Here is a 15,070-nt window from a genome sequence, read left to right on the forward strand (position 1 = left end):
GTCCAAGAGTTCTTTCGTTAAACTTTGATCCATGTTCTTCCCTGCTTCTACCTCGTCATATTCCTTGATTGTTGTAAGTTTTTATAAGTTCTGGGAGCTTGAATTGGAAATCTGAGATACCTTGTATTTGGCAGTAAAACAATAGCAGTGGATGTTTTGGTCACATTCGTATAGATGAGTGCCCTTCTTTCTTTTGGTTGTCAGAGGTTATTTAGGTGGGTTTATACTAAGTTTTAGATAAGTTTGTGTTTCCACAAACTGATCTTAAAATCTCAGCTGTATTATTTGTGGTGACTTACTTGGGCTGGGAGATTGTTGTAAAGGTGGAGGTCTTGTAAGCATGACTTCATCATGCAAGTGAAACTTTCTTTCTTTCAACACACCGGCCGTATCCCACCGAGGCGGGGTGGCCCAAAAGGAAAAACGAAGGTTTCTCCTTTTACATTTAGTAATATATACAGGAGAAGAGGTTACTACTAATTGTTGAAATGTGGCAAGTAGCAGTTTATTGCTCTTACTAGAAATTACTGTATTTTACCTAATACATGCTTTGCATTAAATGTTGTAAGAATGATGAAAAAACTAACTGCATTTTACATGGTCAAATATATAAGATAGATATTTTCAAGTTTGGAAATTTATGTAAAAGTTTAAAGATGGATTTTGGCTGGGTCATGTACTTTTGGGTTTTGAAAATTCTTGTTGGTTTCAGAATAGTGACTTTTGTCACTCTCTTGCATTTGTCCTCCTCTCATTTTCATTTTTCATCCTCTTTCTAAAACTTTTTTTTTTTTTTTGTGTGTGGGATTTTGCAAACAAAAGCATCAGAATATTCTTGAAAAAATGTGGGGGAGATAAATTAAGTTAGATTTAAAACATTTAAAGGTTTAAATCTTATTTAACTAGTTTATTCTGATGTTTTAATTTTTTTTTATTCTGCCCCAAAGAAGTACAGTATGTCTTAATTTTTTAATACTTTAACAGCCTTTACTATTGAGTGAATTTTTATTTTATATTAAACTAACGTCACAGTTTCCCAAAATTATTTGCTCATTTATATTTTCCTCCAGTGTGTGTTTACCATTATAATATTGATCACTGAGAGGTGTGAGCAACAATGCCTAGTTCAAGATGAAAGTTTCCTGGTCTAGCTCTAATACAGTAATAGTCACACTGTACAGTAATAGTCACACTGTACAGTAATAGTCACACTGTACAGTAATAGTCACACTGTACAGTAATAGTCACACTAAATACAGTAATAGTCACACTAAATACAGTAATAGTCACACTAAATACAGTAATAGTCACACTAAATACAGTAATAGTCACACTAAATACAGTAATAGTCACAATACAGTAATAGTTACACTAAATACAGCTGGAATGGAAGCTATCTAAGGTGATTCTCTAAGGGAGTTGGGAACACACATGCAGTGGGCAAGAAATGCATTTCATGGTTGCAGTTGTTAAAACTAACAAAAACTAACCATAAAATTTCTATTTAGTTATCAATGTAGATGTATAACTATGGAAGAAGGATTTTTTTTTCTGCATGATTGAGAATAATGGATCCTTAAAGTTATGACTTGGCCTGTACTGACCAGAACAAAAATGGAGGCTTTGTAAATATCATCAGTGTTGATCTTGTGTTATAGGAGTGTTTTAGTATTAGATATAGATAAAACCTTAAAAATATTTTAGAATACAAAAGGCCAGGTGATGTATCAGAAAAAATACTCACTTTTACCCCGTCTTCTCCCTCACCCCAGCCCATGCCTTCGACTATTACGGTAAGTGTTAGTTTTCTACGTGGAACTCTATCCCCCCCAATGTCAGTAACTAAAAGCAACAACAACAAAAACCTTCCTTATAACCACACAGTTTCCGCTCCTTCTCTGCTTTAGCTTATTCTATCCTAATTTCAGTCTCCCTTTTTTTTTTATGTAGGTTTTTAAGTTAGCTTCTTGCTTGCAGAGTATAGCTACTTGTAGTCACTATTATTATTTTTTCCTCTTGAGTGCTACATGAGCATGATGACATTTTATGTAGAGTTTAAAATGTTTTCAGTACGGATATGCAAACCTCAGCTTTGTTAAGTGTTGAGTTTCTAAGTGTAACGAATGTTTATGTATTGTTGTGAGTAGTGCTTGTCTTGCCTTCCTGCTTGTTTTCCTGCAGCGTACCTTCCTGAGTGCCCTCGACTGAGCAGTTGTTGTGGAGTAATTGTTCTCTAAACAATATAAACCAGTTTTGTTTGGGGCATTATTTTATGTGCCTGCTTGCTTAGACGAGTTCTATTTTTTAGTTTTAGCAAATTATGTACATGCGGGACCCTGTGACCTCATTGGACCAACCACATGGAGCCCAATAACCTCATTAGACCTCCCATGTGGAACCCTGTAACCTAACTAGACAGTCGTGGACTTGCCAGGCTCGTGAGGTATCTCCACCTCACTTACTATGTACCACCCTCACCCCTTCATTGCTTGTCAATAAGCAGACTTTGGACTGAAAGACGCATGTAACTTGGCCTTTCCTATATCAATATTTTGCATAAATTTCATTTAGTTTTAGCTTATTTTGTTTGTCTTAAGTTATAAAGTGAAGATTAAAAGTGACTCAATTTATTGTTTTTATTGCTGGCTTTATCTCTTGATTTGTATTTTCATAATTTTGTGCACTCAAATACACCAGTGTGTTTAATGTTGAAAGACCATGTAACATTTTGGGGTATTTTGAGTTCTTATTCAAAATTTGTTGTAATATATGTACATTGCATACAACAAACACTTTGAAATACTAGATATTAAGATACTTCTTGGTTATTTAATGCCCCAAAATAATTGTACACAAGACAGATTTGACATCTTCCCATATACAGCTGAATGCCTAGATAACAAGGAGCAACCATCTGATTCATGCTGAATATGCTAATAAAGCTCATTCTCATTATTAAGTAATAAAAGTATTGAGCCTTATAGCTAGTGATGAGTCTGGGTGGAAATTGTATTCCTTGAATAGTTAAGACCAAGTAGAACCCAGAGGCTTACATCTCCATAGCCATGTCAGTGTCAGTTCAGTGTGTAGCTTTGGACTGCCTGCATACCATATAAACCTACTCTGTAATATTTCTTAGTGTTTAGAAATAATTTTTGAGAAATATTATTTGCTTGAATTGTTTTTAGTTGAATTTTCATTGTAATTCAAAACAAAAGCAACAGTAACTTTTGAGAGCATTTCCTGCCAAATGCAAATCTGTGTGCCACCATTTTTTGTTTTCTGTAGAATTTAAATATTTAAAAAAATTAGTTGACATTTTTGCCTGTACACTTTTGCCTTTTGCTTGATTAGTGTCCCCCTCCTTGCCTCCCCCAACACTTTTTAAATGTTGCCCAAGTGCCATATAGTTTTATTTGCCTCCTGGATTCTTTGCATGACTGTTCAAGATGTAGACGTTGTACAGGTAAATGATGCAGATAAAGTGCCATTTGTAAACTGTTGTCAGTAAAGGATATGACGCATGAGCACTTAGGAGAATAAAGATGAGAACTCTATGGCAGGAGTACAGTATATTCATGTCTATTGATTGGTGCACACTTTATAAGTTCTTTGTTCCAGTGATCAAGACCCAAATTCTGGACTTTTATGGCACTGTTGTCATAATGGAATGTTGGTATCAAGTTTAGTAAGGATTTTCCTTGAAATGTATTATTCAGAGTTGTTCATAATTTTTCATAATTTGGGCCTGCACCCTTGTCTCATTACTCAGAAGAAAGATTTCTTTATAGCGACAGAAATAGCTTGGGAACCACAATAATGGATACAGAACCTTTGCTTCCTTCCTGGACTTGTGAATATCATCTGAGCCTCGTAGTATCTCAGGGTAGTGGCCTCGTGTCTGGGTTAATTCCCAATGAGTTAAGTCTTGGTTGCACTGTGGATTTGCAATGATTGTTTTAGTAGGCCCTTGGTCTAAATTTGTTTTTTTTTCTTTTTTCCCAATTCTAGGAGATGGAATCTTAGCTCAAATTCGATCTAAATACCACAGTATGCGTAAGTAAGAGTATGGTTTGTGAATTTTCCTAATTGTTAATCTTTTTCAATGTATTGCTTAGTTGCTTGATAACCTATGTTGAGGTAGAGAGGCATTAAAGCCATTACCATGTAGCTTGGGCTGTCAAGGAATGAACACAAATGCTTGTGTCAAAAGATGAGACGTTGATAAAAAGAACTTTCACAGCTGTAGTTATTTTAATTTATCTTTTTTATTTATTTTATATTTTGATGGATGCATTAATGAAGTTGCTGTTAGATAAAAAAGTTGGGTTAATGACTGCTTGTCACTGAATAATTCTTCACTTTATTGAGTTGTAGCTTATTAATTGCTCCACATACGAGCTATATGGAATTTAATCTGCTTGTTAAGATTTACAAGTGGTCCACTCCTATTCATAAGGTTCTGTATCCTAATGACTGCTATCGCTTACACACTCGTGTCGTCAATAGTTTCCTGCAGTCTCGTTATAGTGCATGAGGCATGCGACGAAAGGTAATACACCAGTAATGTTCTCATGTTCTGTCCACGTAGGCTTGTTCAAAGCTGAGATGCTATCGGCTTGCACGTCATCCTTCAATCATTGGCAAATATATTTTTATCTCATATCCACTGTGCCATGTGTTGTTTATATGCATCAAAAAAGGAATTGTAGACTAAAATTAACACTTTTAAGATCCTGTTGTACTGCTGGTTTTTCATGTTAGTAATTAATGATTAACACCAAAGTTTGTGATCAAAGGTTAACATTGTAAAGAGTTGTTTGTGAACTGATGTGGCTGTGAGGATGTTCGCTAACAGCCCACCATGGAGGTAGACTGACTTGGTCTTTTTTTCTTCCCCCCCTCTCTCCTATACCCAGACGAATATAATCTAAACCCAGCGCTAGAATGGGATGATGAATTCACAGGTAGGTCCCATGCTCTTGGCTGCTTCTGCTACTGCTGCTGATGTTGTCATGGATGCCAGCTTTGCTTTATTCTTCTTTAGCTATTCTTCACATATGTTTTGCTATTAATGTTTGTGGCTCTGTCAGAGTAAAATTTTGATATTTTATGTATTAGTATGTTCAAATTTTTTTTGGAATGTATAGGTGATCAGGGCAAAAATTTCTTGGTTCTTTCATATAGTATTTTTACCCACTTAATTTTAAACAATTATTACTCTCTAGCTAGATGCATTTTACCATGGGTTGAGAGTGACCAATAAACCTTTTGCAAATGCAGATTTTTGGAAACTGAAACCCACCAGTGTTATTTATCCACACATTGCTTGTATTTTTTGTATCACCCATTATGAGTTCTGCGACATGCTTGATGCTTTTATTTGACCTTGCTTGTTTTCTCATTTGACACGACTGACGCTGCCAACTGTAAAGCCTAGACTAGACCCCTGGTTATTACAGGCTAATGTGTTGTATTTATGTGTAGAAGTCTTATACCAAGGCTTGTTAATGAAGGTATAAGGGACTTTAAAGAGCAACTTCACTTATTGCTTGGCCTTGGTGAATGGGAAATTGACAGCCCTCATAGTAGTAGTATATGAGGAACTAGAGAGTACTGTAAGTTGCTTATACTAGTGTATAATTGTAATATTGCAACTTTGATGTTGAGGCCACTGACAAGTCAGAGATAATTACCAGGTAGGGTGTAACTTGCCCACTCCCTCTGATGACAGTAGTCCACTTGTATGAATTCAAGTGTAAGCATGTACTTAATATGTTAGGATGGGGTTGCTAAATAATATAAAATCTGCTCCGTGACTAACTCTGGAAGGAACGTACTTGGTGGCATCATTGCTTTGGTGCCAACTCACGATGGCTAATGATATATTATTTCAATTTTTTTTTTATTTTGTAATTTAAAATTTTAAGTGCTTAGCTTGGACTTTAAGCAATGATTACATCACTTTAGAGAATCCTTAGTTGATATGCCAAGTAATATGGGAAAGTCCCATAGCACTAGAGCTGTACTGGACAATTCTTTCTTGTCAGTGTGTAGAGGAGAGTGCATGCTTACTTCGTTTATTGGCTTTATTTGGTGGCATAGTAGAAGAGATTCATGTCAATTCTTATCTTAGAGTATATAAAAACCACTTTTAAAGTTATGCTTGTTACTTGTCTCATTAGTGATGCTACTCTGGCTTTGATGTAAATTAACTGTTTTGAATCATGCACTTTTCTTTAGGTAGGGTAGAGATTTTTTTTCTTTATAGAGATGTGAAGAAAAAAGCATTTATGAAGTGCTGATAAAATAAAATTACATTTTTATATTACAGTATCTGAAATATAAATAATACACATTTTTGGTTTGCTAAAATAATAAGTCACAATTCCATGGCAGATCAGTTCACAACTATCCCATCTTTTTTTTTTTTTTTTTTTTTTTTGCGAGGAAACCTGAGACACTTAGGTCTGTCCTGCACCACTGTCAAGTGACAAGTGATCTTGGTTCAGGACAGACTGAAAACACTGTCTGGAGAGTCCTCTCCATTTGTGGGTTAGTTAATTGGTCTAATAATGCATGGATAAAAGTTGTCTTTGTGCTAATTTTGAGAGAGAGTATTAATTACTATGAAGTTAATAACAATTTTCCCATCCCCCCTGGTTGTAGTAGATAGTTTAGCATCAACACTGTATTTGATGATGTCTCTATATTGTCTAAGGTGGTGCACCTGGGAACTTATGTTGATGTAAGTGTACAACTTTGTAGGTGTTTAAGGTGGTGTACCTGATGTCACATGTTGTTGTACATGTACTAATTTGTAGGTACTTATGGTGATGCACCTGGTGACACATGTTGATGTACATGTACTAATTTATAGGTACTTATGGTGATGCACCTGGTGACACATGTTGATGTACATGTACTAATTTGTAGGTACTTATGGTGATGCACCTGGTGACACATGTTGATGTACATGTTCTAATTTGTAGGTACTTATGGTGATGCACCTGGTGACACATGTTGATGTACATGTACTAATTTGTAGGTACTTATGGTGATGCACCTGGTGACACATGTTGATGTACATGTACTAATTTGTAGGTACTTATGGTGATGCACCTGGTGACACATGTTGATGTACATGTACTAATTTGTAGGTACTTACGGTGATGCACCTGGTGACAGATGTTGATGTACTGTACCTGGTACTCTCTCATATTAATTCTCCAGCATTTCCTGCCTAGTATAATGAGAACCAAGACTTGTCTCACATAATGTATATAGAGTTGACTCTTTGTGGTAGTACCAGGGATACTGGTGAAGGACTCTTCACTCAGAACAACCTTCGATTTTCCTTGCATTAAACTTAATTGACTCTTAACTATTAAACTGTCCAAACAGATCTACGTTCACATGCGTAGTGCTCCAAAAGTAGATCTACGTTTTTTTTACATATTTTCAAATATAACAAAAAAAAATGTAGATCAAAGTTTTTTTTACACATTTTCAAATGTAAAAAAAAGAAAGGTCTATGTTTTTTTACATACTTTCAAATGTTGAAAAAACGTAGATCTACGTTTGGACAGTTTAAGGGTTAATGCTTCCCCATAAATATAATATTTGTAATATTTGTATTCTTTAGGTGCTGTATTACACTTGTGGGTTTAGTGCTTCCCAGTGATGATAATGTATAGAGGTGAACTTAAATTAACATGGATATGTCTTTAATAACTCATAAAACCTTACATGATAACAAGAAAGTGTTAGCAAAACACACTCCATTTTCCTTCGAAGAGTGGAACCTTGATGCTGGTGAAGGGCTCTTGATTCAAAGAATAAGAGTTGCTCTCCTTTTTCATTGATCAGATCTGTTTGTCACTTACCCAGGATTATAATACTTCATTAACAAATACAGCCTCCCCTCACTTAGCGACATTCTCGTTTACCGACAGCTTGGACTTAGGACGGTCTCTCTGACCAGTATGCATACTTAAATATTAGAACTGATTTCCTCTATTCTGTTTATTACAATATGCAGTCACTACTGTATAAACATTTAAAAAATACCAGAAATGCTATAAATTGTGCAAAGGTGACACTAAAACAATATCAAAGATGCTGAGGTCAGTGGTCAAGAGAGGTCATTCTGTCCTAAGGTGTCTGGGGATTAGTGTGGGGTGTTACTGAGCACCATGGTTTGAAGGAAATTCTACTTCTTCAGGTGGAAAATAGGAGGCTGAAACTTCACATACATGGGTTTGGGAGTGAGTGAGAGATGGTTGGATCTGGTAAGGAGGAAAAGGTTACCAGTAGTGAGTTGGAGAGTGGCAGCCGCTTTAAATGGCAAGTGGTTCAGAATTCGGGAAGAAGCGTCAAAATAAGGAAGGCTAATAAAGATGATTTGGGGTAGGAAATCGATTCTCTGTTCTCCAGGACTAGTGTACTTCAGTGGTTAGTGAGGTTAAAGGTACCACTGACTCCCCTGCTATTCAAGGTAAGAACATTCTGGTTGTGGGAGACTTCCAGGTATGATATATGGACTGTGCTTTTTGTAACACAAATAGGAAGGCGAGACAGTGTGTGTTTCCCAGGAGCTGGAGTTAGTGACATAGTCAACAGGTTGGGTAATATTATGTCAGGTAATGGGAACAAGTCCATTTTCTGTCTTAGTGCTGGTGGAAATGACATTGGGAAGGGCAGGAGACAGGAGCTGCTGGGTAAGTACAAGTCTGCCATAAATGTAGTCAGGTCCCAATCATATGTAGCATTTTGCCTAGAAAGGGAGTAGACAATGAATGGATGTCTAGGGCAATTGGTATAAATTGCTGGCTAGACAGGTACTGCAACGAACTTGCAATCCCATTCATTGATAACTGGGGCAAATTCTATGGCAAATGTGATATGTATGCAAGGGATGGGGTAAATCTCTCTGGGACTGGAGTGGTTGCATTAGCCAACTCAATTGAGGGGGATATTGCTGACTTGTCTAGGACTTTAAACGGATAGATTATAGAGGTACTGGTGTGTGGGAAACAATCAGACTGCAGTACTAGAGTTGATAACAGTAGATATTACTAGGATATCTCAGGGATATGTTTAAAAGACAATATTCAAAATAAAGTTGCTAGTAAAGGCAAAGCAACTGATCAACAAGCAGAGACAGTAGAGGGCAGCAAGTGACTAGGTCCCTTAAGGTTTATTATACTAATAGTAGGAATCTAAGAAATAAGATAGATGAGCTAAGATTACTTTCAAGTGCAGGTAATATAGATATTATTGCTATAACAGAGACCTGGTTCAACCTGAAAGATAGAGAAATGCCTTCTGAATGCAACATACTGGGCTATAAACTATTCCATACTGATAGGGTCAACAGGAAGGGTGGTGGGGTGGCAATGTATGTCAGAGATAATATAAAGTGTTGTATTAGACAAAATATAAGATTAGAAACATCGGACACAATCTGTTTGGCTACAGTTTCTCAAGGACCATGAAAAATTCATTTTGGGTGTGATTTATAGGCCCCCAAACCTTGATAGGGAGTGCAGTAAGTTGCTATGGGACAAAATTCATAAGGCATCTAGATATGAAAATGTTGTGGTACTGGGAGATTTTAACTTAAGACTAATTGATTGGAACAACATGACAGGAAATCTTGAGTCTAGTGACTTTCTTGATATGGTTCAGGATTACTTTTTAAAACAGTGACAGAACCAGCTAGAGGAAACAACCTGCTTGACTTTGTTCTTGCAACAAAGAATCACTAATAAAGTTGGTAGAATTACCAACAATATGTAAAGTAAAAGGACACAAGTGCAACTGTGACATTTTAACTGTGGCAATGTTTTGCTCTCCAGGAGCTTTGTCAAGCGGTTACCGCTTGACAAAGCTCCTGGAGAGCAAAACGTTGCCACAATAAAAATGTCACATTAGTGGCACTTGTGTCCTTTTACTTTACAAAGAATCACTAATAATATTGAGATTAATGATGAGTATGGGGAAAGCTATCACAAATCATTTAGTGTCAATATATCATGGAATTACCCAAATAACTGCAATCAAGTCTCTGTCCCAGACTTCTGCTTGGCCGATTTCATGGGACAGAGCATAGTTCTAGCTGCCCAGACAACTTATGTTCCAAGTAGGGAAATTAGATCTAACAAAAATGATCCCAAATGGATAAACAGTAGATTAAAACATCACATTGATCAAGAGAGAGGCATATATAGGTGTATCAAAAGAGGGCATGGGCAGTTAAGAAATCAGTATACGTATTCAATTAAAGAGAAATAAAAAAGGAATAAGAAAAACAAAAAAGGATTATGAGGCTAAAGTCGCAAGGGATTCGAAGACTAACCCAAAGGGGTTCTTTCAGGCATACAGAAATAAGATTAGGGACAAGATAGGCCCACTTGAAAGTAACTCAGGTCGGATCACTGACAGTAATAAGGAAATATGTGAAATTTTCAACATTTACTTCCTCTGTTTTTACTCAGGAAGATACTAGCGAAATAACAGAAATAATAAATTATGTAGAGCAGGACGATAATAAACTATGCACGATTGGGGTAACTAAGTGACATGGTCCTCAGACAAATAGAGAAATTAAAATGTAACAAATCCCCAGGCCCTGATGAACTGTTTGCAAGGGTTTTAGAGGAATGTAAAGAGGAACATAGTAAGCCTTTGGCTAATATTTTCAACATATCACTACAAACTGGCATAGTGACAGACAAGTGGAAAATGGGAAATGTAATGCCTATTTACAAAGGAGACAGGTCCTTAGCTTCGAACTGTAGACCAATAAGCCTTACCTCCATACTGGGAAAATTTATGGGATCAATTGCCGAGGCAGTTCGTAGCCATCATGAAAGGCATTAATTAATGAATCTCAACATGGTTTTACAAAGGGGTGTTCCTGCCTTATGAATTTACTAACTTTTTTCTCTAAGGTATTTGAGGAGGTAGATCATGGTAATGAATATGATTGTGTATATGGACTTAAGTAAGGCTTTCAATAGAGTTTCACATCAGAGGCTATTGAGGAAACTTAGGCGCACAGAATAGGAGGAGAAATTTTTTCCTGGGTAGAGGTGTAGTTGACAAATAAGCAGCAGAGAGTTTGCATAAATGGGGAGAAATGAGAGTGGGGGCATGTCACAAGCGGTGTTCCACAAGGGTCAGTGTTGGTTCCTTTGTTGTTCACAATTTACATAAACGACATAGATGAGGGAATAAATACCGACATAAGCAAATTTGCTGATAACACCAAAATAGGCCATCCAGTTCATTCTAATGAGGACAGAGTACTCCAAGAAGATTTGAATAGACTGATGTAGTGGTCGGAGAAGTGGCAGATGCAGTTTAATATAGACAAATGCAAAGTTCTAAATGTTGGACAGGAAAAAAACCATGCCACATATAAACTAAATAATGTACTGATTGCAAATATGATTTAGGAGTTCTGGTTAGCTGTAATCTAAAACCAAGACAACAGTGCATAGGTGTTTGCAATAAAGTGAACAGAATCCTTGGCTTCATATCAAGAAGCATAACTAATAGATGTCCTCAGGTTGTTCTTCAGCTCTGTATATCTTTGGTTAGGACTCATTTAGATTATGCTGCACAGTTTTGGCCACCGTATTACAGAATGGATATACAGTGGACCTCGACTAACGATGTCATTGGGTAACGATGAAATCAGGTAACAATGCGTTTTTGCATAAAAATATTGGCTCGGCCAACTATGAAAAACTCGGGTAAGGACATTCATCCCAAACGCGTCCACCTGTCCATCTGGCCTGAGCACCTCAGCTGGCCTGCCTTCAGCAAGTGCACCATTCTTTACAAGCCAGGGCGGACAGTTCCACGCATGCATTTAATACATTTTGTATTATTCCATTGTTTTTAGTGCTTGTAACTGCTAAATAAGCCACCATGGGCCCAAAGCAAGCTTCTAGTGCCAACACTGTGGTAAAAAAGGGTGAGAAATACTATCATACCACAGTCAGCTGCTGCTGCACCACCATCAGCTGCTGCTGCACCACCGTCAGCTGTTGCTGCACCACCATCAGCTGCTGCTGCACCACGGTCAGCTGCTGCTGCACCACTGTCAACTGCTGCTGTACCACGGTCAGCTGCTGCTGCACCACTGTCAACTGCTGCTGTACCATGGTCAGCTGTTTCTGCACCACTATCAGCTGTTGCTGCACCACTGTCAGCTGCTGCTGCACCACCATCAGCTGCTGCTGTACCACGGTCAGCTGCTGCTGCACCACCATCAGCTGTTGCTGCACCACCGTCAGCTGCTGCTGTCTCACCGTCAGCTGCTGCTGTCTCACCGTCAGCTGCTGCTGTCCCACCATCAGCTGCTGCTGTACCGTGGTCAGCTGTTGCTGCACCACCATCAGCTGCTGCTGCACATACACAAATAACCCGCACATAGAAGAGAGGAGCTTACGATAACGTTTCGGTCTGACTTGGACCATTTACAAAGTCACACTAACCAGAAGTGGAGCAGGACAGCTATATATAGGCAGGAAGAGGTAGTGGTGGTAGTAGTAGTAGTAGTAGTAGTAGTGGTAGTGGTAGTAGTGGGGAATTAAGGAGGAGGAGCCAGTCAAATACAAAGAAAGGGGAGCACTGCAAGGGAACTAGGTGCCCACAGAGGGAGAGCAAGAGCACAGAGGTGGGGGAAGGGGAGGTGATGAAATAAATAATGAAGGAACAGAAACACACAACAGAAGAAAGACAGACAAAAAAGGAAAGAGGAAAGGGGAAAAGGGAGAAGAAAAAATAAGGAATCAGGTTAATTCACGGGTGTTTTGAAGTTTGGAGCATTTTACAGTGTAGTGGGAGAGGAAGGCATCTACAGAGACGAAGCCAGGACTAAGATTCATACAAGGAAAGTTGTGTATTAGAGAGGATTCAACTAGACGGTGACTGTTAGAGTTGGAAGTAGGGAAGACAGTTTTAGCGGAAGACCAGTCATTAGGATGGCTGTGATCTCTTGACGTGACAGAACAGAGCATTGTTAGTGTCGGCAAGCCTAACACTATTTTTGTGCTACCTAAGTCTGTCAGAAAGAGATCGGCCAGTTTCTCCAAAGTATTGAAGAGGACAGGAGGAGCAAGAAATAGAGTAGACACCAGGAGCATCTGTAGAGGGAGGAGAGGTATGAACGAGATTAGTGCGAAGAGTGTTAGTCTGGCGGAAAGTAAGCTTGATGTTTAAGGGACGGAGAGAATTGTTGAGATTAGAAAGATTGGAAATGTAGGGAAGGCAGAGGACAGAAGAGTTCCCAGGAGTAGAGAGTTTGGGAGAGAAGAAATTACGTTTAGCACATGAGAAGGCAGAGTCTATGAAATGGGAAGGGTAGCCAAGACGGGAAAACGAGTTATGAAGAGTGGAAATTTCTGCTGGAAGGAACTGAGGATCACAGATGCGGAGGGCACGGAGAAAGAGGGAGATAAGAACACTTTTCTTGACAGGGGAAGCATGATAGGAAAAGTAGTGAATGTACATGCCACTGCATAGTTTTTTTTTTCTCTCTCTGCTGCACCACTGTCAGCTGCTGCTGCACCACTGTCAGCTGCTGCTGCACCACCATCAGCTGCTGCTGTACCATGGTCAGCTGCTGCTGCTGCACCACCGTCAGCTGTTTCTGTACCACTGTCAGCTGCTGCTGCACCACCGTCAGCTGTACTACTCGAAGATGTGGAGAGAGTGTTGTTGGTGTGACTTAACGAGAAACAATTACCGAGAAACAATTAACCCCAGAGAGTTAGCCACCCAGGATAACCCAAGAAAGTCAGGGCATCATCGAGGACTGTCTAACTTATTTCCATTGGGGTCCTTAATCTTGTCCCCCAGGATGCGCCCCACACCAGTCAACTAACACCCAAGTGAACAGGAAAAAAATGCCTGGAACTAGTGCTCATATTGGTGAATTTAAGGCCAGCAAAGGTTGGTTTGAGAGATTTAACCCTTTCAGGGTTTCAGCCGTACTAGTACGGCTTACGCACCAGTGTCCATGACGTACTAGTATGCATAAATTCTAGCGCCTTCAAATCTAGTGAGATAAAGCTGGTAGGCCTACATATGAAAGAATGGGTCTATGTGGTCAGTGTGCGCAGTATAAAAAATCCTGCAGCACACAGTGCGTAATGAGAAAAAAAAAAGTGTGTGTTTTTGGATTAAAACAGCGACTTTGCACTATATTTTCGTATGGTATTTATTGTTGTATTCTAGTTTTCCTGGTCTCATTGTATAGAATGGAAGACATATTACAGAAATTGAGATGATTTTGACTGGTTTTACAATGAAAAGTACCTTGAAATTGAGCTCAAAGTAGCAGAAATGTTCGATTTTTACCAAAGTTCAAAAGTAAACAAATCATGCTAAGCATCCGATACACTTCAACTGGTGAGTCTAATATTCTTTTACAAGTGTGCCGATATTATTTATACCGTTTCTACACTAATGCAGTAGTCTGCATAAAAGTAAATCTTATTTTTTTTTTGTGAGAATAAAAATTCAAAGTGGAAAGCAAAAGAAATGTAAGAGGGGCCTAGCGACGTGACTTATGAACAGAGGAAATGTTATTTTAGTGCCAGGAATGTCTTTCTTGTTTATTCTGGACCCTATTTGGAAATTGGCATCTTTTGAAATTTGTGTGAAATTGGCAAAATTGCTAAATTCTGACCACTGTATTGGATAGTTGAAATCAGTAAATTGGTGGTTTCTTGTACTCATTAGATAGAAAAAATGGAGTTCTAGTGAAATAGTTATGATTTGTGTCGACTAGTACATTGGAATTGGCCGAAAATAGGGCTCAAAGTGGGCAAAATCGCCGATGAGTAAACATCATCGAGACCGCTAACTTCGCGAGAGCATAATTCCGAAAGTTTTCCATCAAATTTCATACTTTTGGTGTCATTATGATCAGGAAAAGATTATCTGCCTTTTCATAAGAATTTTTTTTTTTTTTTTTTTTTTTTTTTTTTTTTTTTTTGAAATTTGGGGTACCCTGAGAACAAGTCTCTGAGAGTGTCTGTGGACCCTGAAA

General features: G+C 38.2%; 1 protein-coding gene across 27 annotated transcripts in view; it reads left to right on the plus strand.

Moving 5' to 3' along the window:
• The window catches only part of sw (short wing), a 187,712-nt gene that overhangs the window by 73,553 nt on the left and 99,089 nt on the right, over positions 1 to 15,070 (plus strand). For 8 of the 27 annotated variants that reach the window (XM_070103002.1, XM_070102996.1, XM_070102998.1 and 5 more), the window contains 3 exons: positions 1,773 to 1,793; positions 4,012 to 4,056; positions 4,920 to 4,967. The exons of 5 other annotated variants lie outside the window; for them this stretch is intronic. In XM_070103002.1, the coding sequence (XP_069959103.1) occupies positions 1,773 to 1,793; positions 4,012 to 4,056; positions 4,920 to 4,967 (114 nt within the window). The remainder of the gene's footprint in view (positions 1 to 1,772; positions 1,794 to 4,011; positions 4,057 to 4,919; positions 4,968 to 15,070) is intronic. 14 more of the 27 variants (XM_070103013.1, XM_053799403.2, XM_070103007.1 and 11 more) reach the window with 6 other exon arrangements.

Source organism: Cherax quadricarinatus, chromosome 84 (assembly GCF_038502225.1).
Source record: "Cherax quadricarinatus isolate ZL_2023a chromosome 84, ASM3850222v1, whole genome shotgun sequence".
NCBI lineage: Eukaryota > Metazoa > Arthropoda > Malacostraca > Decapoda > Parastacidae > Cherax > Cherax quadricarinatus.